At 40.4% G+C, this 21,643-nt stretch overlaps 1 protein-coding gene across 2 annotated transcripts in view; it reads right to left on the bottom strand.

Moving 5' to 3' along the window:
* Positions 1–5,845: 5,845 nt before the first annotated feature.
* The window catches only part of LOC140103987 (beta-1,3-galactosyltransferase 2-like), a 45,382-nt gene continuing 29,584 nt past the window's right edge, over positions 5,846–21,643 (bottom strand). The window contains exons 1-3 of one of the 2 annotated variants that reach the window (XM_072127308.1): positions 9,909–9,987; positions 8,507–8,589; positions 5,846–7,313 (exon numbers count right to left, since the gene is read on the bottom strand). In XM_072127308.1, the coding sequence (XP_071983409.1) occupies positions 6,143–7,249 (1,107 nt within the window). In that variant the 5' untranslated portion in view covers positions 7,250–7,313; positions 8,507–8,589; positions 9,909–9,987 and the 3' untranslated portion in view covers positions 5,846–6,142. Of the gene's footprint in view, positions 7,314–8,506; positions 8,590–9,908; positions 9,988–21,643 lie in introns of those variants that run through there. The other variant, XM_072127307.1, reaches the window with a different exon arrangement.

The following is a 21,643-nucleotide window of genomic DNA, read 5'->3' as shown; positions in this document are numbered from 1 at the left end:
GCAACCTGCCTTGCTGATATGAATGATGACACTATACGTATAAATAAGGCAACAACAATTTTCAGCAAAACAGTGCCCCCTGCTACACAAGATGATTTTAATTTGCAATTGGGTTTTAAACAAATGGAGGACCTCTTAATCAAGGAGTTGAAACTCTGGTGTTATTCAACAACACTTACATCATATTTGGACAATCAAATGGTCCCAATAGGAATGCGGATATATCTGTCTAACCATTTATCTATCTACCTTTTTGTCAATCTATTTATCTAGATATCTTCTATCTTTATACATCCTCTATAATACATATCCTCTTATATACATCTATCAATCTTTTATCTCTCTTCTACTGTGTCTATCGAGCTAACTTTCTATATATAATTTACTTTATATTTATGCACCTACGAATATATGTATCATCTGTCTATCTCCTATAAAATTCTCCTACAGTTCCATATTACAGATTGCCTTACGATACTACTGTGTGTAACTACAAAGTGTTATTATTATGAAGAGCCTAAGGGGAGTCTCTTACTGAAAGTGACTGTTTATAAAATACAGGCAGTCCCCGGGTTACATACAAGATAGGGTCTGTAGGTTTGTTCTTAAGTTGAGTTTGTATGTAAGTCGGAACTGTACATTTTATCATTGTAATCCCAGACAGAACTTTTTTGGTCTCTGTGACAATTGGATTTTAAAAAAGTTGGGTTGTCATAAGAACCAGGATTAACAATAAATCTTCTTTACAGACGCCTGTGATAACAGTTATAGCTGATTATTGTAGCCTAGGACTAAAGTACTATAAATTACCAATATCCAGAGGTCCGTTTGTAACTAGGGGTCGTATGTAAGTGAAGTGTTCTTAAGTAGGGGACTGCCTGTAGTTTTATTTTGGTATAGTATTGCACAGATCCCTCTCTCTGCTGTCTCTAACATCATGTCCTCTCTCTTCTTGAAACTTAATCTTTCTAAGACTGAACTTCTTGTCTTTCCACCATCTACTAACCAAACCACCCCTGACCTCTCCATCTCGGTCTGTGGGATCACTATAGCACCGAGGCAGCAGGCCCGCTGTCTTGGGGTTGTGCTGGACTCTGACCTCTCTTTTTCACCATATATTCAATCTATTGCTCGCTCTTGCCGGATGCATCTCAGAAACATCTCCAGAATACGGCCGTTTCTGACATTTGAAACTTCTAAAATGCTAATTGTTGCACTTATTCACTCTCGACTAGACTACTGTAACTCCCTACTAATTGGTCTTCCACTCTCTAAACTCTCTCCTCTACAATCTATTCTTAATGCAGCAGCCAGGCTCGTCTTTCAGGCCAAACGCTACACAGATGCCTCCAGTTTGTGCCAATCACTGCACTGGCTACCTGTCTCCTTCCGTATTCACTTTAAAATAATAACCCTCATCCCCAAAGCTCTGAATAATGCTGCACCTCCCTATCTCTCTTCTCTCATCTCAGTCTATCGCCCTTCCCGTGCTCTTCGATCTGCCAGTGACATTAGATTAATCTCTACCTTAATTCGAACCTCCCATGCACGTATCCAGGACTTCTCCCGAGTTGCACCAATTCTCTGGAATGCTCTTCCACAGACTCTCAGACTAATACCCACTCTCCAAAGCTTCAAACGTGCTCTTAAAACCCATCTCTTTAGGCAAGCTTATCACACTCGCTAACCGCATGAAATGTCAACTCTCCCTTTACTAATCCATCCTATCTGGCAAACAGCTGATATATACCAAGCTCCAGGCTTGGCTGCAGTCTTTTTCACCTAGGACCCTGTAAATAAGATGGAGGCTGATGGCTGGTTCAAGCAGCAACATCGTTGTTTAGTAAATTATTTATTAAATTATTTTTATATTGTTCCCTTATAAAGAATGGCTGGACCATTATACAACCTCTTGTGTCACCCCCTCATCCTCATAGTCTGTAAGCTCTTGTGAGCAGGGCCCTCACTCCTATTGTTCTATATGACTGTTTGTTCTTTGTAATGTAATATAGTTGTATATGTCCCCTATGATTTGTAAAGCGCTACGTAATTTGATGGCGCTATATAAATAAAGATTATTATTATTATTATTATTATCCCCAATTTGTCTAAAACTGCCCTTGGTTACTGGGAATAAGTTTGACAGGTCCTCCCACTTTGAAAGGTCTTTTCCTAAAGTTCTCTGTTAGAGCACATCACATACTGTCACTAATAGGATGTACCTTCTCTGCTTTTGTTTCCTAAGGCTCTTATTATTCTTTGCATGAATTTGACTGTTTCTAAGATGGTGCACATTATTATATGACACATGTGCAGTGTATTGAAATTTTGACGCTTTAGAGCAACTATCACGGGCACATATTTACATATTTATGTGGTTCAACCTATAACCATTTTCTTTCTCCAGCTACAAATCTGTGTGACAGGATAACTCATACTTTTCAATGCATCTTTACGGATGCCGATAGCATGTTGATTGATTCCTTTTAATTTTATTAACTCTTTTTGGAGGCATTTAAAAAAAAACATTATTCCACAACCGTTTATTTGCATGAAAAATAAATAACATTTTATTTGTTTTCAATAACTTTTGTTAATATAAAATAAATATTTAAATTATAGAATTTATCATTCGTTGTTTTTCACCTTAGGACGCATTGACCTAATTTTAAGGAATTTTCTTAGAATCATGTTCTCAAAACCAAACAGTTCAAATAGAATATTCTTTCTTTTTCTGATATGTATATATATCCTCCACAGAATACACACCAGCCTCCTGATAGGTGCAGCAGGTTTTCTCCATGATATTTCTATGGCCAGTGTGCAGGTGCGAGGCAGGAATGGCTGATGCCACCCCCACTTTCTGCCCCTTCATGCCCACTTGGTGCAAAGGTGGCATAAGAGTAGAAATAGCTACAATTCTTGTCCTTACGCCAGGAATTGCACCTATTTGAGAGCTTGTATGCCAGAATTCTGGCCCCTCCTTCTCTTATATTTAACAAATTTGGCACAAATTATACCATTGCAAACTCTAAGAAAACTGATTTAAAAATTTCCTTTATGATAAGTCTTAACCTGTGAGTATAATATGGTTATTTCATTGATAAGAGAGCAAGAAGAAAAAGGGAAATCAACCTCAGCATTGTGCTACAGCACAGTTCCCATGTCATGTCTCCAATCCAGACTGCTATCTGCCCATCAAATATCATGTATCCATGTCAATGGTCCTGATTTTACAGAAACTTGATCTCACCTCGAAATGTAGCATTTTGGGGGCTAATCTGTCATCAGAACTAAACATATAAAGCTATTTTTTTTCATATTGCAGAAGTAATTAAATAGTGCAGATGATTCATTTGACAATTCATAATTTGTAAGGAGAAAAGTCAGCTGTGAGCAGCAATGAGCATGGAATTATCCAGGGGATCAACCATGAGAGGGAAGGCATGAACCATGCTAACAACACAGAATAAAAGCACTATCCTAAAATGGAAGAAGAAAAATTGTATGTACATGCAAAGGCTCAAATGACAAGGACATTCAACCCCTCATGAAGTCGCAGATGGCAAAATAACGCAGGGGTGATCCGTGTGCCTCTAAGCATTTTCTGCCTTCTTCATCTTTTTTTACCCACACCAATACTTGTAGTTTTCTGTGTACTTTGTACATTTAATTGGTTTTAAATTTCTAGCCTTGTGTGTATGTCCTATAAAATTATCATTTGTAGCTTTTTTTTGTTTTTCATTGTTTTTTAATGTTGGATGGTATTTTTTACATGCGTTAACTCCTATTGATTCTACAGGGCATTTAGTACCCTGTTTATATGAGCTGTTACAATTTTGCTTTTGAACATGGAATAAAAAGAAATCCATTTGGGATTATAAGAGGTGCCATGTTAGGTAGCAAAGTGATTCCTGAACTTTAAGAAAGAAAGGAGCCCCCTAAGTTGTGTGTGCTAGTAAGACTTGTGCTTATTATCATGACTTTTTGTTGAAATTAGTTATGGTATATGCTGATTCAAAACCATGACCATATCCAGCCAACCACCCTTTTAAAAGACAATTGTTCGGTGAAAATTAAAGTGGTCTGCTCAAAGAGGTCCTTGTGTAAATAATGTATTAATAATTCTACTTGTTTAAGGAAAACCAGTTGTTCATATGTTATAAAAGGTACAGTATACTTACTGTAATGATTTTCAGTGATTAATAACTGTAAGGTGGTGGAGGGTATATCATTGCTGCACTTGCTCACTGTTTCTTACAGTTCATACATTTGGCACAGCTTTAAAGAGGACCTTTCATCACCTTCAACAACTCCAACTCAAGTACCAAGCCACTAATTCCAGGGCAGTTGGAACTTTTTTAGCAGCCTTCATTCCCAAAAACTATATTTGGATCTGTACTGTTAGATAGGCAGAAGAAGAATGCATGCTTCTTCCCAGGTTCCCCATCTGACAGTTGAAGGCCCAATTAACATATTTTTCACTAAAATTATACTAATATGGCTCTCTAATATCAGATAGATAAAGGCAGACATCCTGGTTCTACCAACCTAGGGGTAGAGATTAGGATTTATGTGTCCCAGTAGGGGAAAGAGAAATATTTCCAGTTAAATCAGTTAAACATTGTCTATTAAAATAATGTAGAGAGTTGGTGACAGCGAAGAAAGGTCCCACATAAGTCAGCGCAGTCTCCAGCGAAACTTATGTCAAAAAGTTGTATGCTAATATAATACCCCGATTCAGGATCGGTTTTAGAGTGGGGCCCTAAAAAAAAAACAATTTTATGAACAGTCACAGTCAGTAGGAGGCTTACTTAGCCCTGGACAATAATAACACTATGTATGTAAGGCAATCTGTAATGCGCTGTCACTTTTCTTTAGGCGCAGTATGGGCACAATATAGGCGCAATGTTAGATTCGGACTCTTACACGTGTTTGTCCTACAAGCACCTCTTTGCTTTTCTCCTGCACCCCAGCGTGACACTGACCCTCACAGCAGAGCCCAGTTGTGTTACACCCTGCACCCAGTGACCTCCTCAGCAGTGGCTTCTCCAGGAGGGGATCCCCCAGTGCTGATCTTCTGCTGCCCCCCTGTAATTCTGGCCAGTATCCTCCTCAGACACCAGTGTGGTCATCCTGCTACACGGAGAAACTTCTCTGTAGTATCTGCAAAATCCTACAAACTTCTCTCCTGTCCTGCTCTGAGCCATGAGGCTTTTGCAGATTGTTTTGTTAATAGAAGGCCATGACCTGAGGCTGCACATAGTGTAAACACTGGCTGCTGGGGATAAGCTGCTCTGCACAAGAGCTCAGTACTGGGGACATTTATCACACATTCTGAAAGCCAGAATATTTCTAGTTGCCCATGACAACCAATCACAGCTCCCCTTTAAAATATTCATGAGCACTGGTAAAATGAAAGCTGAGCTGAGATTGGTTGCCATGGGCAACTAGAAATATTCTGACTTTCAGACAGCTTGATAAATCTGCCCCACTGTGTTGCTTTAAAGGTGGTTTACGCCACCTTCAGGCTGGAGTGTTTTTGTGCCCGTTTTTTTGTGCCTGAATGAAAAGTCGCAAATGATGAATATTATTAGGTGCAGCAAAACATCTGGATTGGTAAGATAAATGGGAGAAACATGGTTATTTTTGCTGAGCGGCTAGTTTGGCGTTTAGTCGCAAAACTTGCGCAAGAACAGTGCGACACTATGAAAAGGTACAAAAACAACAGAAAAAACAAGTGATATATATATATATATATATATATATATATATATATATATATATATATATGAGTAGAAAAAAGAGAAGATTGATTAATAGATGGATAGATAGGAGATAGGTAGATAGATAAATGATTTGAAAGACAGATATATAGAAAAGAAGATCTATAGGAAGGAAGAATAGGAATTCTAGGAGATAGATAACTAGACTGATAGATATATAGACAGGAGATAGAAGATAAGCAACTTCACCAGCCAAAGGGTGTTTGAAGAGCAGTACATCCTCTGCCCACAAAAGTCCACAGGCAGAGGGGCCCTTTAGGACATGGGGCCCTAGGCAAATGCCCAGTTTGTCGCACCCTAATGCCAGCCCTGCCCTGATTGTAGTATGACGAAGAAATGTAGTTTGTTGCAAATACTTATCCGCAGAGATGTTTATTTTGCTGTACACTCTCCCAATATCTGATCAGTTCACTGGGCTCAAATTGGTGGGAAGTAACAATTCGGTTGTACAGGCAATGAGAATATGAGACTTTCCAGTGGTTAAAATCGGAGTTTCTAGGTGGTGGTACAGGGGAAATTCCTAGTTTTTGTAGACAAATGCCAACAAATACATCTTCTAAGTGAAGCAATTTAATTCTTGCAGACACCTTAAAGATCTTCTCTGCTAGGTCTCCTGAAAATACATAACCTGTTCCTGAGCAGAAAACAGGATAACGTTCACCTGGGTATAGTTCCGGTGACATGTACCACTTGCTCTGGGTATTACGATTAGGTGAAAAATCTGTCATTAAATAACCAGTGATGTAATTTTTTCTAGGTGGCTTGTCCGGTAGCAGCAGTTTCTTAATTAAATATTCTGTATTAACAAACATGTCACTGTCTGTCTTCATGACATAGGGGATTTGTGGACAGTATGTTGCTATCCATTTAAATCCCATCAAAGACTTTATTGTTAAGTTGTTATAGGTGTCCATATAATCCTGCAATATGATGTCATGATACTTTTGACTTTCCTCAGTAAGGGCTTGCTTTGTGCTATTAGTAGATGTAGCATCTGTTCCTAATAAAAACAGTCGTAGTGTTTGAACACCAGGAAAAAGGTCTTCTTTTCCCCACGTTTCCCGGATTGCTTGGCGGGCTTCGCTCTGCCATGTTTGCACAGCTATGAGAAAAATAAGAAAAGGTTTGTTTTCTCTGCATTTATTTGGCTCATTAATTATATATTTGAAGTTGTTTATTTCGGGTTCTAAAGCTTGTTCCTTTGGTGGAAATATTTCAGGATTCTTTTCCTCTGCTGAATTATTGTTTTCACCTTTCAGGTAATGAAGGTTAGACAAATCATGTGATCTTAGCATGTATGTATTAACAGGTCTCCAAGGAACCCAACTATAATTGTTTACAGTCAGCAACATGAAGAACAGGAATGCTATAGTGACAAATCCTAAAATTATGACATGGAGCACTAAACGTTTCGTGTTCAGCTTCGTCCATGGACAGCAGAAGAGGCATTTCCTCAGGAACATGTCGGAAAATGTCAAGTATTCCTTTCCACTTTCACAGCAATGTCTTGATGTCTGCAAACTGAGACTGAAAATGAAAAAGAAAATAAAGACTTGATCAATAAATAAACAGATATCTACTCAGATTAATCGTTATGAACACATAAAAGTATCCATTCAAAGGAATCCTCCTTTGTAAAAAGTCAATTACTATTCTTTACAACTCTTCTGTCTGTTCTCTACAGTTACTCAGTTTAGTCTTCTATTGTTGGGATAGGCCATTGTAAGATTAGATGACCAAGAAGACAAACAACAGCTTAAACTTCTGTTGAGTGTGGCTGGCTTAAAGGAAATATAAGATTTGTCTTCATGCATTGTGAACCAAACGTAACTTGATTATGCTGTAGCTACACTGATGCAGAAACATATCTTGTTTAATCCCTGATCTGAGTGGTTTGCTCAAACAACAATTATAAAATTCAGGACATTGGGAAAGCTCGGTTGCATGCAAGCTGCTGTTCATAAACACATTTCACATAGCTTCCTGAACTGTCTAAACAGGACTAATAACTTGTGCTGGATGACTCCTAAACAGCAACTGGGGGATGTTGCAGCGATTGATCACTTCTGCCAACACAATGGCACAACACAATGATTTAATCATTCTCTGGGTCAGTGGATAATTAGGGTAAGAGGAGAAGCCAAGCTTGCCACAAAAGCAAGAAATACTCATTATCATAATTTTATAATTGTTTTTTTTTACCATAACCACTCGAGTCAGGGATTACACAAGAAATGTTTCTGCATCAGTGTAGTTTCAAAATTCCTAAGGTATATTTAGTTCACAATGCATGAAAACAAATGGTAGATTTCCTTTAAATATTAACTCCCAAATCTATTGAAATGTAACTATATTAAATTAGATTACAACTTAGATACAACCCTATAGTAATCCACATTGGAATGATTACCAATCAGTAACTGTAATATGCATGAAGACCTATGACTTCAACCATGAGGCACCAATGGGAGAAGCTACCATTGGGTTGTAACATGCCTTTAAATCTTTTGCTGGAAACAAGAAAGTTCCCTGGAAAGTGTTGTTACCAAATGGTAGAAAAATAATGTCAAGGTTTCAGGTCAACTTGCTGGAAAAAAATAGCTACAGCAGACAACAAGACAAATCAGGTAACAGTGTATACTATTGTACTTCTTTCCCGCTTTGTGAATCAACATTGGATTTTTATTTTTGCAATATTTATGACATTATGTAACATAAACCTGCTTTCTTTATAGGCCTCATAAAGAACATCTTTAGTGCATTTGGAAAATGATGTGGATTGATTTTCAATTGCACAAGTTTCCTGTGGAAAAAATATAAAACAATATGACATGAAGTGATATTGTGGGGTCCAAGGTGTGAGACTCTGAAATCAACTAATATCTATATTATTTTTAAAGCAACATACTTTCAAGATTCTTCACATGTAAAGGTTATTTACTCACAATTACAATAAATAAGTAAGTAGCCTGGTATAATGGAAGAGGGAACTCCTGAGAAGCAAAGGAACAAATAGCTTGTTCGAGCCCTACTTCCGGATTTCATGTGTTTGCAGCTTGACAAATACATCCTCTGCATTAAGGCCTTGCATAATAAGAAAACCCAGGGGAAACATTTTGTCCATCCACAGTTAACCCCTTCAGTGTCTCACATACCCTCCTCCTCTGGAGGCGAACACCTTTGGCCATCAGACAGTGGATACAAGACAGGGCATCAGCATTCACATGTATCTTTCATGCACGGTGTTCTACCATGAGCTTGAAATTCTGTAACATTAGGAGCCACCTTGTGACCCAGGCACTCCCCTCTTTAGCCTGACTCATTCAGTTGAGGGGAGAGTGATCAATTATTAGCATAAACTGTCACCCTATCAAGTAATATCTCAGGGCCTATTTGATTGATAAGCACTCCCTCTCAACTATACTATAGTTCTTCTCAGGGAGAGTGAGCTTTCTACTTAGGAATGTTATGGTATGTTCCTCACCCTCCACTACTTGGGACAGGACAGCCACTAAGCCATGTCAGTATGCACAATAAAGGTCTTGGTGAAGTTAGGCGTGATCAGTACCAGTTCCTAGCACGGAACCGTTTTAAGTCTTCACTTCTCTCCACCATCAACCGGCTCGCTACCGTTGGTCAGGTCAGTCAGGGGGACCACTATTGTTGCAAAGTCGGGAATAAATCTGCAATAATAGCCCACTATGCCTAGGAAAGCCCTCACCTGCTTCTTGGTCTCAGACCGACACAAAATCTGAATTAGCCCAATAGGGAGGTGGAATGGACCGCCCCACTACCAGCCTGCAAATCCATTCCATATAACCCTGGCCCAGAAGAGTTTTTAACAACTGTTCCAACAAATAGCTTGTTCGAACCGTACTTTTCGGATTTACAGTGTTTGCAGCTGGACACATCCTCCGCATTAAGGCCTCACATAATAAGAAAATCCAGGGAAAAAATATCGCCCATCCACAGTTAACCCCTCCAGTGTCTCAGTGACAATACTTAAAATTGGACAATTATATTGTATATTGCTGTATATTCCTGAAGAAGGAAGCTTTTTCAATAAACATACAAAAGCCCTTGCCCCATTTAAATACTTCTCTATTATACTTTACAACTTACTATAAGAAATATTTTGTGAAATGTGTTATGGATTAGCCATGTGAAAAAAGGAAATAGTTTCTTGGAGTTGGTTTTTACTAGACTGGTTAGGTGTGGAACAAATGACTCCACACTCTATTATGTGATATAAAAGATGTCATAGTTACAGGATGAACAATGAAAGATAGAATTACTCAGATACCTTACAATACTGTTTAAGAACAAGAGGTAAGTAATACCAGGCAAGCTATACAGGAGCAGTATAAAATTTCTCTATTGTGACAACATAGTACATGAATGTATATATGTAACTGTATCCGGAGTGGGAGTGGTTTTAAGAAGTATTTTCTATGAATAGTAAAGTGTTTGTTTCAACAGAAATGAAAGAATTAGGGTTTATCTAAAAAAGTTATTAACCCATCAGTACCCATGCGATGTGATCACAGGGTCTTATCATCATGGTGGCAGGTGGGTCTGCTGAAGGAGACCTCACATCACCATCACGTCAATAAAGGAAATCGACCACAAGGATGAAGGATTATACACCAAGCACATTTACCTGCTGGTGTATTCTCTCTCTATGGAGCTGACGGAAATTGCAGAATAAATTGATAAAGCAGAACGGTAATGCGCAGTCGGTTGCTTCATTAGTTTGACTGAACGTTGAGAGGTCCGCTGGACCCCTCGTTTTTGCATCTGTAAGGAGTCTAATCACTGAGACCCCCATAGATCAGCAAATTAGGCCCTATCCTAACTTTTGTTTGTGGGAAAATCCCTTTACAACCAGAAAATAAGAAGCTAAAAGAAAAACAGATCCTGCTAGAGGGGGAACACACCAGCATGTAAGTGTGCTTGGTTTACAACCCTTTATCTTGGTGGCAGGAGTCTTTTATCCCAATCGACTATACCACTGGCTTACTTTGAGTTTTCTATATGCCCAGTGTAATAAATTTCAATATGAACGTTTTTCTCTCTACGTTTGTCCCCTGGTGTGCAAATTCCACACTCGGATTAAGTATAAATTAAATAATAGTGGCCTTTTGTAAACTATTTTAAAAACCTAAAGAGCACATTTAGCCCTTTTACCCATAATTTCCCCAAGAAAAAATGTGCACTTTTTGCACTGCAGAATTACAGTATGGTCTTATGGCCACGAAAATAAAAAAATTAGTATACATGTTCTGGTTTTCTCTTCACTTTTTATTCCCAGCGGTGAACCCTCTAACAAAAAATAGCACCTAAATGTCCGAACCACTACTTTGTTGCCATTTTCCAACTCACACAAATTTGAATAAAAAGTGATAGAATGGTCATGCTGTCCTCAAAATGAGGACAGTGAAAACATCATCTCATCGCACAATAAACGAGACATAGGTCGCACATTGGTCTATACTATGAAGTAGCATAAATGTATTTGATGAAATGAAGGCCAAAGGATTTAATTTTTGTAAAATCTATTAAAACACATTTATACCTATCTAAATATGTATTAACCAAGAAATAAAGGGGAGTGGTAATTTGGAACAAAAAATAAGTAATAGATACGGAGCCCACAAGAAAATGGCACTAATGTGTTTTTTGCCAATTTCACCACATTTGGCAATTTTTCCCCACTTTCCAAGTACACGGAATGAAACATTAAGTGGTGTCACTGGAAAGTACTTATTGTTACACAAAAAACAAGCCCTCATACAGCTCTGAACATAGAAAAAGTTAAAAATGTATGAATTTTGAAGGTGAGGAGCAAAAAACACAGACATAAAAACAAAAAAGGACCAGGTCAGTACGGGGTTAACTGTTTTAGATTAGGTTACATTTGATGTGACTAGTGTGGGTATAGGGTTTGATTACTGGCAGCTAGTAAACAAGGGCCTTCATGAAACAGCTGTCTGGTGCCACCTTGTGTACAAAGTGTGTAACAATGTGCATATCCAGCAGTTTCTTCTCAGTCTCATCAGATCATTTGCAGTAACATGACCGTGGCCTTCAGAGTGCACATTAGTTATGATAAAGCTCTGCTTTCATACTGCACATTTGAATCTAATACAAGATTTTTCAGTATTGTTTTGGTTAATTATTTTTTCCTCTCTATGGAACCTCTCTATGGCTCTATGGAACCTTACACTGTTCACATCTATCTTCACTACTCAGCATTGCCTGTTATTTGCAAAGCAAGTAAAAATTACTACAATAACATAGTCAAATAACTTTGGTTGTTTTTTTAGCGACTTTCACAATGAGAACCATAATTTATTGGTCTTACATGCGTGGCTGTCTTCTCCATTCATCTATAGGAGCGACAAGGGGTCTGACAGAGGTACACTGTGGTCGAGCCTGACTCGATTGGTCGGAAAACCCCTCTCACCTTACACTCCTTATGATTAAGAGAGAGCTAATTTAGAGAGAGTGTATTTTAACAGTGTCTATCAGCATTGACTCAAATTTTTGCTTCCCACTTTTAAAAATCCATTACTTTTTTTATTTTTCAGTGTACATAGATCTATAGGGGCTTATCTTCTGCTTATCAAATTGTAATTCCTAGTTATGTAATTTAATATTCCACTCCACAAATTGGGAAGCTTGAAAAAAATTCCAAATATGGTGAACTTGTGAAAATCCACATTTGTTCCATATTCATTTTTGTATGGCTTTTACTATGCGCTGACACTTCCTCTTTATTCTTTGGGTTAGTACAGTCCCAGAAAAAACAAATTCATATAGATTTTATTATGTTTTATGCATTATATTTTCAAAGGGAACCTGTTACCAGGGACCTCCTTTTCATTAAAGACAGGTTGCAAGGGGCAGTCTTCAGCACAAACAATTTACATGTTGTTTTTTGAAATGCATCCAAACCAAAGGCCAACCCCTGAAACTACACAGAGGATTCTGTCAAGATGCCAGGGATGTTATAACACACAATTATATTGTAATGCAAATGTTTAGAGAAAGCTGGAAGATATTTGTAATGCAGGTATGATGGGCTTTGGCAACCTGTCTTTAGTGAAATGGCAACCTTTGGCTCACTTTTTATTTAATTCTTTATGTGCTGCAAAATGGCGAAAAAGTGGGGATTAAGATATTTAGCCGTATCTTTGCATTACGGGCTTATATGCCGGAATTTACCATTTGCTAAACAGGAATTTTGGGATGCGACAGCATCTGACACGTTTATGAAAGAATTTGTTTATTTTGCATTCTAGGGAAAGTGGAGTGAATTTTTCTTTAACATTTTTTACTGTATTTTTAGGACTTGAACCCAAGGGGGTCTGATCAATTATACATATGTTACAATACTACTATATTTCAGTATACTGTAAAACTTCTGTGCAGGGGTGTTAGCTACTTTATGTATGGAGATAGATCTGCCCATAAGTTAGAGTAACATTACATGTTGTTAAAGTGTTAAGGATATTAAAGGACACCTGTCATCAGGTCTCTGTCACTATTTCTGTCACTACTACCTGTTGGAGCAGCTCACAAGGATCCATCCCAGCCTTTATCTAGTTACTAGTTATCTAGTTATATTAATCATTATAAAATACTTTGCAAAGGCATTTGACACTGTCCCTCATAGACACCTGATGGGTAAAATTAGGGCTATTGGTTTGGCAGAAATCATTTGCAATTGGATTGAAAACTGGCTGAAGGATCGTATCCAGAGAGTTGTGGTCAATGATTCCTACTCGGAATGGTCACCCGTTATGAGTGGTGTACCTCAGAGTTCTGTGCTTGGCCCACTACTATTTAATATATTTATTAATGATATAGAGGTAGGAATTAATAGCACTGTGTATATTTTTGCAGATGACACCAAACTGTGTAGTGTAATACAGTCTATGGAGGATGTTCATAGGCTGCAGGGTGACTTGGACAAACTGAATGTTTGGTCATCCACTTGCCAAATGAGGTTTAATGTGGATAAATGTAATGTTATGCAGCTGGGGGCCAAAAATCCAAAGGCAAAATATGTCCTTGGGGGAGTAAATCTGGGAGAGTCCCTTGTTGAGAAGGACCTGGGGGTACTAGTAGATCATAGATTGAATAACAGCATGCAATGTCAGCTGCCTCTAAAGCTAGTAGGATCATGTCATGTATCAACAGTGGTATGGACTCTCGTGATAGGGATGTAATATTACCACTATACAAGGCACTGGTTCGGCCACACCTGGAATATGCTGTCCAGTTCTGGGCACCGGTCCATAAAAAGGATGCCCTGGAGCTGGAGATGGTTCAACGTAGAGCCACAAAACTAATATGAGGAAAGATTAAAACAACTAGATTTATTTAATCTGGAAAAGAGACGACTACGAGGGGACATGATTAATTTATATAAATATATGAATGGTCCATACAAAAAATATGGTGGTAAGTTGTTTCAGATTAAATCAAATCAAAAGACGAGGGGCACTGTCTCCAATTGGAGAAATCAAGGTTTAATCACCGGAGGCGACGGGGTTTTTTTACTATGAGAACTGTCAATCTGTGGAATAGCCTGCCTTAGGCGCTGGTCACAGCAGGGACAGTGGTGAGCTTCAAGAAGGGTCTGGATGCCTTTTTACACCTAAATAACATTGATTGTTATGCTATATAGGATTGTTTACCCTAAATCCCTTCCTCATCCAATCCCTACCCTTCCTTGGTTGAACTTGATGGACAGGTGTATTTTTTCAACCGTATAAACTATGAAACTATGAAACTATGAAAATCATCTATTCTTTATTATGTAAATGAGGCTGGTCACATGGTCAGCTCTCCTCCCCCTGCTCATGTCTGTGTGTAATGTTTAGTAAGGCATTGCTAGTGTGTGTGCTGCATCGGCTGACATGCTGCATCCTCCTAATACACATGTGTGAGAAACACACACATCAGCTACACAAGTACCTGACATGCTCTGCTATAACATGACTACCTGGTGCTGTTGTATCTCTCCTATACACATACAGGCTGCAGGGGGCGTGGCCACCAGCAAGCACTTGGAGCAGCCTTTAGAGCATTATACAGACTGTCAGTCATGCACTGGGGCAGTGGCTGTGCCTCCCACTCATGAATAAGCTGGACAGCTTGAATATCCTAATGACTCATTGGACATTTCACAGGTCATTTGCATACAGCTTTAGGACCTCATTGCTTTGATTTACAGGCATGTAGAGGGACAATGAAGGAATAGGGACAATGCTTTCTAATGGCATTTTATGAAAATCTATTTAGATTAGGGGGGTTATTTTGCATGACGGGTTCTCTTTAAGGAGTGTTAAGGCTCCCAAAATGCTCTCCCAAAAGTAATGGCCGATGCACCTGCTCCACGCCACCACCTCCAGGTACGACAGCCCATGCCTCTGAAAGTCCTGAAGCAAGACCCTTATTGCCCCAGGGGACACAGAGTAGATAGTGGATTCTCCGCTCACAATGCAGGCCACAATGACAGATGCAGGCCAGGACTCCAAAGAGGGCACGCTATGCAAACATAAAGCCATGTGAAGGTACATGGGGAGAACGGCGACACCCGATTTGGGGACCACCAGACAGGCCTCACACTCCGGCCCTCTTTGTCAGAGACCCTTGAATCCTGATAGGAGCCCCTCACTCCAGGAGCTACCGGTTTCTCCAGAAATGTGCAGTCCATCACAAAGGGTCTCTCACTCTCCCTCCACTGGGGTGGGCTTGCCACCACCTTCTTCTTCTGGGGTACCATCTAAGCCGAAAATGCTCAGATCAACACCGGGAGCTTGCAGAGGCCACCATGATCACTCTTGTACCCCAGGAAAGTAGTCACCGGGCGCTTCTTCGATAGCCTCTGGACAGTTAACCCAGCCTTGGAGTGAAGATTTAGCTCTGGTCTCTTGGGAATGCTCCCAACCTGCAGCATATGTGCCATGCCGATCAAGACCCGAGATCCAGCCTTGCCAATCACCGAATTGGCCAGAAAAAGGTGAACCCTGGCTCTCTGAGACCTCGCACGGGGCCTCCTTCTCCCGGACACCTAAATATGTCTCTCCGGACTCTCCTCCTGCTCATTCTCCTGAAGGAGAGGAAACATCTAACCAGCTGGCATTCATCCCTTATCACAGTCAGCCTCAAGCATTGGAAGGATTAGCAGAGCTTCGAAGGATTAGCAGAGCTTTCTAACCTCACTTGAAAGCGATTCCTACAAAGGAAGACATGGAGTGCTACATCTCAAGACTTGAACAATTATATAGTATGGAGATAGCAGGGGTTAGAGAAAAACTTCAACAACTGCATAATACGCTGCAAGAACCAACAGACTCACAGGCATCCATGATTGAAACTCATACCTACTAACTACAGTTCCTTGCAGATCAGTTAGATGATGGAGAAAATAGAGGGCAGCGGAACAATATTCGAGTGAGAGGCCTGCCAGAAATGGTTGAGTCAGCACAACTTCATGACACGCTCTGTTGTGTCTTCAACTCAGTCCTTGGAGTCCCAGAGGACTCTTCCGATGAGTAAGATCGGGCACCTTGTGCACTCCAAGCCCTGCCAGTAGCCAGTGATCATCCTAGAGATGTAATATGCCCGGTACACAGAATGATATTATGCACAAGGCCCGTGAAACCGACTCGAGAGAATTTCAAGGTGTCCACTTACAGCTTCTCCCTGACTTGTCCAGACTGATGTTGCTCAAAAGAAAGGCTCTGAAACCATTATTGAATTCCCTATGTCAAAGATAAATAGCCTACTCTTGGGGATTTTCCTTCCACCTCCAGATACATCACCAAGGCAAAATGCATGTCCCTCATGAGGTCCCTCATGTAGCCGCTGACCTCAATATTCCTGTTCCTAAAATAGAAACATGGCCAGCCCTACCAGTTTCTCCAGGCCTAGCGGCTCCACCTCAGCTGCAGTGCCCCCCGAAGGCCCCCACGGCGGGAGCAAGAGAGGACGTTGAGGAAGACCAGGGGGCCCCCCTAATTGACTCCACTACTATCCTCAGGAGTGATATAGAGGACATGTTACCTTTTCATGTTTGCCTATTTTCATAATTATCTCACTACCAGCACCCAGTTTACCTGCACAAGTGCCGTGGCCCTGGGAGCTGGAGGGGCCATTGTCTTTAAGCGACACTGGTACAAATGATCCCCTTCTGGCTGATGTTGTTTTCTGGCTCTATGCTGTGCTCCCTACGAGGCAGAGTTCGAAACTCACCTGCCCTCAACCTGCGCTCCGCACGGTATGCGACGGCTCTGAAGCCGGCGCACATGATGATGTCATCGGCGCGTACAGCGGGTGTATGCCGAAGGAAGAAGGAAGCTCCTGCTCTGCTTCGGGGAACAAGAAAAGGTGAGTTTGTTTTCTTTCCTGGAGGAGGGGGGCAGTAGAGCTCAAGGGGGGCAGTGTAGCTCGAGGGGGGGCAGTAGAGGGGGAGGGGGCAGTGTGGCTACAGGGGTGAGGGAGCAGTGTGGCTACTGGAGGGCGGCCCATTAAGGGGCCCACTGAGGCTCTCTTGGGATTTCCCTCTTCTTGGGATTCCTCCTCCCCCCCTTTCTTTTTCTCTCGTTAATTGTTGTCTGTATCCATCCCCCCTTTTTTCCCTGGCACTCCCCTTAAATCCACTAATCCCTTTGCAATATGAGTAGCATAGATTTATCCTTTTTCCCCTTTAATGTAAGGGGGCTTAACACACCAACCAAGCTGGGTCAAATACTGTACCATATGCACAAACGGGTAATGATTGCCATATTTCAAGAGACACATTTTGTAGAGGGAGCCATTCCCAAAGGTTCCTCCAATTTTTACCCTACTTGATATCATTGCCCTCAGCCCGAGCGCAAAGTTGGAGGAGTCTCCATTGCATTCTACAAAACATTTCAATACTCCCTCTTAGACACCAAAAGGGACACGATAGGTTGATACATGTTTTGCAAGACATCTGCACGCAGATAAATTTTCACTATAGCTTCTGTTTACTTTCCCAACCAGAATCAGGTTGCAGACTTTGACAGATTTTGTCGACGGCTCACACATCAGCCTCAGAGGGGTGACTTCAATCTGGTTATGGACACAACTCAAGACTCGTCCATGGGTAAGTCCCCCGTCTCTCTTGCCAAAAGACGTAGACTCAAAAATAAGTTGACATCATTACACTTGATAGACTTGTGGCGTACTCTACACCCGAGAATCAAATAATATAGCTATCACTCATTAGCACATAACTCATATCACAGACTAGACCATATAATAAAAATATATACTCCAAGGTGTTGGCCAAGAGGCTTCAAACCCTTATTCCCCCCATTTATAAATAAAGAGCAGGTGGGGTTCATTCCAGGGAGAGAAGCAAGGGACAACACAATTAAGACAATTGCCTTGATTTCACATGCACGGACCTCAGATCCCCTGGTGGCTCTTATCAGTCGATGAAAAAAAAGCATTTGATCAAGTGCATTGGGGGTTCCTTGAGGCTACCTTACGGGCAATTGGCTTAGGTGCTCACATGATTGAGAGGATTATGGCACTGTATCATGACCCAACTGCGAGAGCCAGAGTCAATGTATCCCTTTCAAAGACTTTTAACATCACCAATTGCACTAGACAGGGGTGTGCATTATCCTCTTTTTTGAATGTCTTAGTGATGGAGTCACTGGCAATAGCACTGAGGAATAATCCATCCATACAAGGTATAACAACAGGCCGGGTCACTCACAAAATGCCTTTATTCGCAGACAACCAATATGAAACTTTTAGCAAACTGAGTAATTTTAAGGTAAATGTGCAAAAAACAGAAATACTCAATATTTCCCTTGAGGATTCAGAGGCCAATGCCCTGAAAGAAGAATTTTCCTTCCACTGGGCTGACTCTTCCATAAAGTATTTTGGGGTACACATACCCTCTGACCTCTCCCGTCTTGTGGCCCTGAACCACGAGCCCATGTTGAAACGTATTGCAGATGATTTGTCTAGATGGCAGCTGTTGATGCTTTCCTGGTTTGGTAGAGTAAACGTACTCAAAATAGACATACTACCACGTCTCCTTTATATATTCCAGACCCTTCCGATTCCTGTCCGATTGTAGTGCTTTCTTTATCTCACTTAAACTCAGTACAAAATTTGTATGGAGGGGGTCTCCACCCATCATATAAAGGAGTTTGCTTAATCGTCCCAAGATTTTGGGAGGAGTGGGATTATAGGACTTTACAACTTACTACAGAGCAGCCATAAGGACATGCTCAACTTGGTTTTCTGGGCAGGAGAGATGGGGGAGTCAAAACCCTATTATGTATGGGCATGGGAAACTGCCTTAGGCAAAAATTTGACTGAAGAGCAATGTTCCACTGCATATACCCTGACACACAAACTGTCTGTCTCCTGCCACCTTCAAGAACTCAATTTTAAAATACTGCTGCGATGGAATCGTACTCCAGTGAAGCTGCACCAGATTTACCCTCAAGCATCTAACTGTTGCTGGCCTATCTCTAAAATTAAAAAGCCTTTGGTGACACTTTTTAATGGCTATGCGCCAAGCCATACCCAGAAAGTGGCGGATGGATTCAGCATGCTCGAGGGCATATAGGATTGGTGCCCTCAATCATATTCTCAGGATGGAAGAACTGAAAGCAATTGACGATGACACTTCAGAATCCTTTAATATGCTATGGCAACCATGGTTAGTTTTAAGGAATTCTAACGCCTGTTTGCAATGGGTTGCGGTGGCCACCTTACCATAGAGTGCAGCTACCCCCTCGCCCACTCTCCTGAGATTGTGCTAAAGTATTGACCCATTTCTTTAAGATTTGTACTCCTGTAAGCCTACATTTCAACAGTAGATGAACCGGTTAGCATTCTACTCTCCTACCCCTCCTTCCCTTTACCCACTTCCCACCCCCTGTATGTATTTTTTGTCTTTATGAAACCTTTATGTTCGACTTATGTGCTACTTGCACCCATTGTGGTGAGGGGTTTTCAACGGTGACAGTAAGGTTTCAATCTATACCCCTATATTACATAGTTTTCGTTGTACTTTTGATTCATGTACTCTCACTCAAAGAGGACTTACACAGGTAAATCAAGCGACATGAGTATATTTATGTTCTGTATTTTGTGCTTTATTGTATTTCTTGGAAAACTTGTACAACAATCTGTTTAATAAAGTTATTGATCCAAAATTACTATGGAAAGTTGAATAAAGTGTACAAATCTCACATTTAAGGAAATATTTCATTATATTTTTTCATGAGACTTCACCGATTATATATGACACTTTGATACAATGTAAAGTAGACAGTATTCAGCTTGGATAACAGTGTAAAAGCAGCTTTAATGATAAAAATGGAATTTTTCAGATTGCTGGGAAACAGGAATAGCAAGTCTGGTAACACTGATAAGGTTCACAATTCAATACTGCTTTTGCTGGCAGACAGAGGCAAAAAAAACATAAAGATGTTTAATGCTTTAAACATTGTAAATAGAAACTCTGCAAATATCTTTAAACCAGTTTTCCAAGAGTTACTTCCTTTGAAACAGTCAATACAATTTATATATAGACTAGTGATGTTCTGTGGCCGCAGATGTGAAGTCATTCACTGTACACTCCCTACTGAGTGGAGACTGTGTTAACCATTATAAAATGTAGCTATAATCTTTCTCTGTGAAACAGTCATTATGCTTATCACATTTTTTGTTAAATGGTTTTATGTTGACATTCCTTGGTAATTATGTAAAACAGTGTAAAAATACATCAAATGTTGATCAATGGAGATTACATTACTTATGAATAAACTAAGTGATCATAGAGTGTTCTCTTATTTTGATCATAAGTGTATATGTATGTATGAAGGTATATATATGTATATATTCAATACACTAAATATAGTTGTACAAATTCTTTAGGGTCTTGATTTATGCAAATTTCTTTACTGTTCATGTTTTCCCATATGATGAGACATTTAACATTCGCTGTCATGTACTGGTGAGAAGAGTAGGGCCGTATCTGCCATGAGGTGAAATGAGAATCTTGCCTCACCAGCAGATGTCTGAGCCCTTAAGGGATCTGCACACAGGTGAATCACCATTCACCTTGCCACTCCCACCTCTATAATTACAGCCGCGGTGATCAACACGGGTCTGGGGGAGTTTTTACTTCAATAAAAAAAAAATTCCATTTGTGTGTAAGTTGAATTTATTTTTACCACCTTGAAGACTTTGTAATATTCGCTATCTTATAGACGGCAACCCTTACTAAGGCTTCAGCTTAGTGCTAGCACCAACCCCCAAATAATTATCCACCAGGGATGTCGGGAAGTGCGGGTACCCACAGGAACAGACCATCTACACAAGGGCCAATAACAGCGGCTCATCCTGCCCTTCTACTGCTAGGCCATTTTCGCCTCAGGCAGCAAAAAAGGCTAAAATCAGTCCTAGAAAAGAGTATTATCTGAAGTTTGTTCTTTCACCAGCAGTTACACACAAACTATGCATCAGTATATTTTACTTCTGTTGTTATCATGGGTTCCCCTGCGACCCATGTCTTGGGTCGCATGCGCACCCGTGTACCTCGCATGGCCCGCTGCGCGACTCACCTGGCCGGGTTCCAGCGGCGTCTCCCGCTGAGATGGGGATGCGCACGTGCAAGCTCTGTTAAATTTAAAGGGACAGAGCACCGATAATTGCTGTTGGCCAGCCGCTTTCCCTGATAAATTCCCAGCCCCTTCCTGTGTTCCCTGCCGGATCTTTGTGCCTCATAGCCTTAGAGAAAGCTTGTCTGATGCCCTGTGTGATTCTCCTGATTTCCCATTGTG

Source organism: Engystomops pustulosus, chromosome 10, assembly GCF_040894005.1.
Source record: "Engystomops pustulosus chromosome 10, aEngPut4.maternal, whole genome shotgun sequence".
NCBI classification, from domain to species: domain Eukaryota; kingdom Metazoa; phylum Chordata; class Amphibia; order Anura; family Leptodactylidae; genus Engystomops; species Engystomops pustulosus.
Note: the sequence above shows the minus strand (reverse complement) of the source record. Positions and strands in the feature narration are given on the sequence as shown.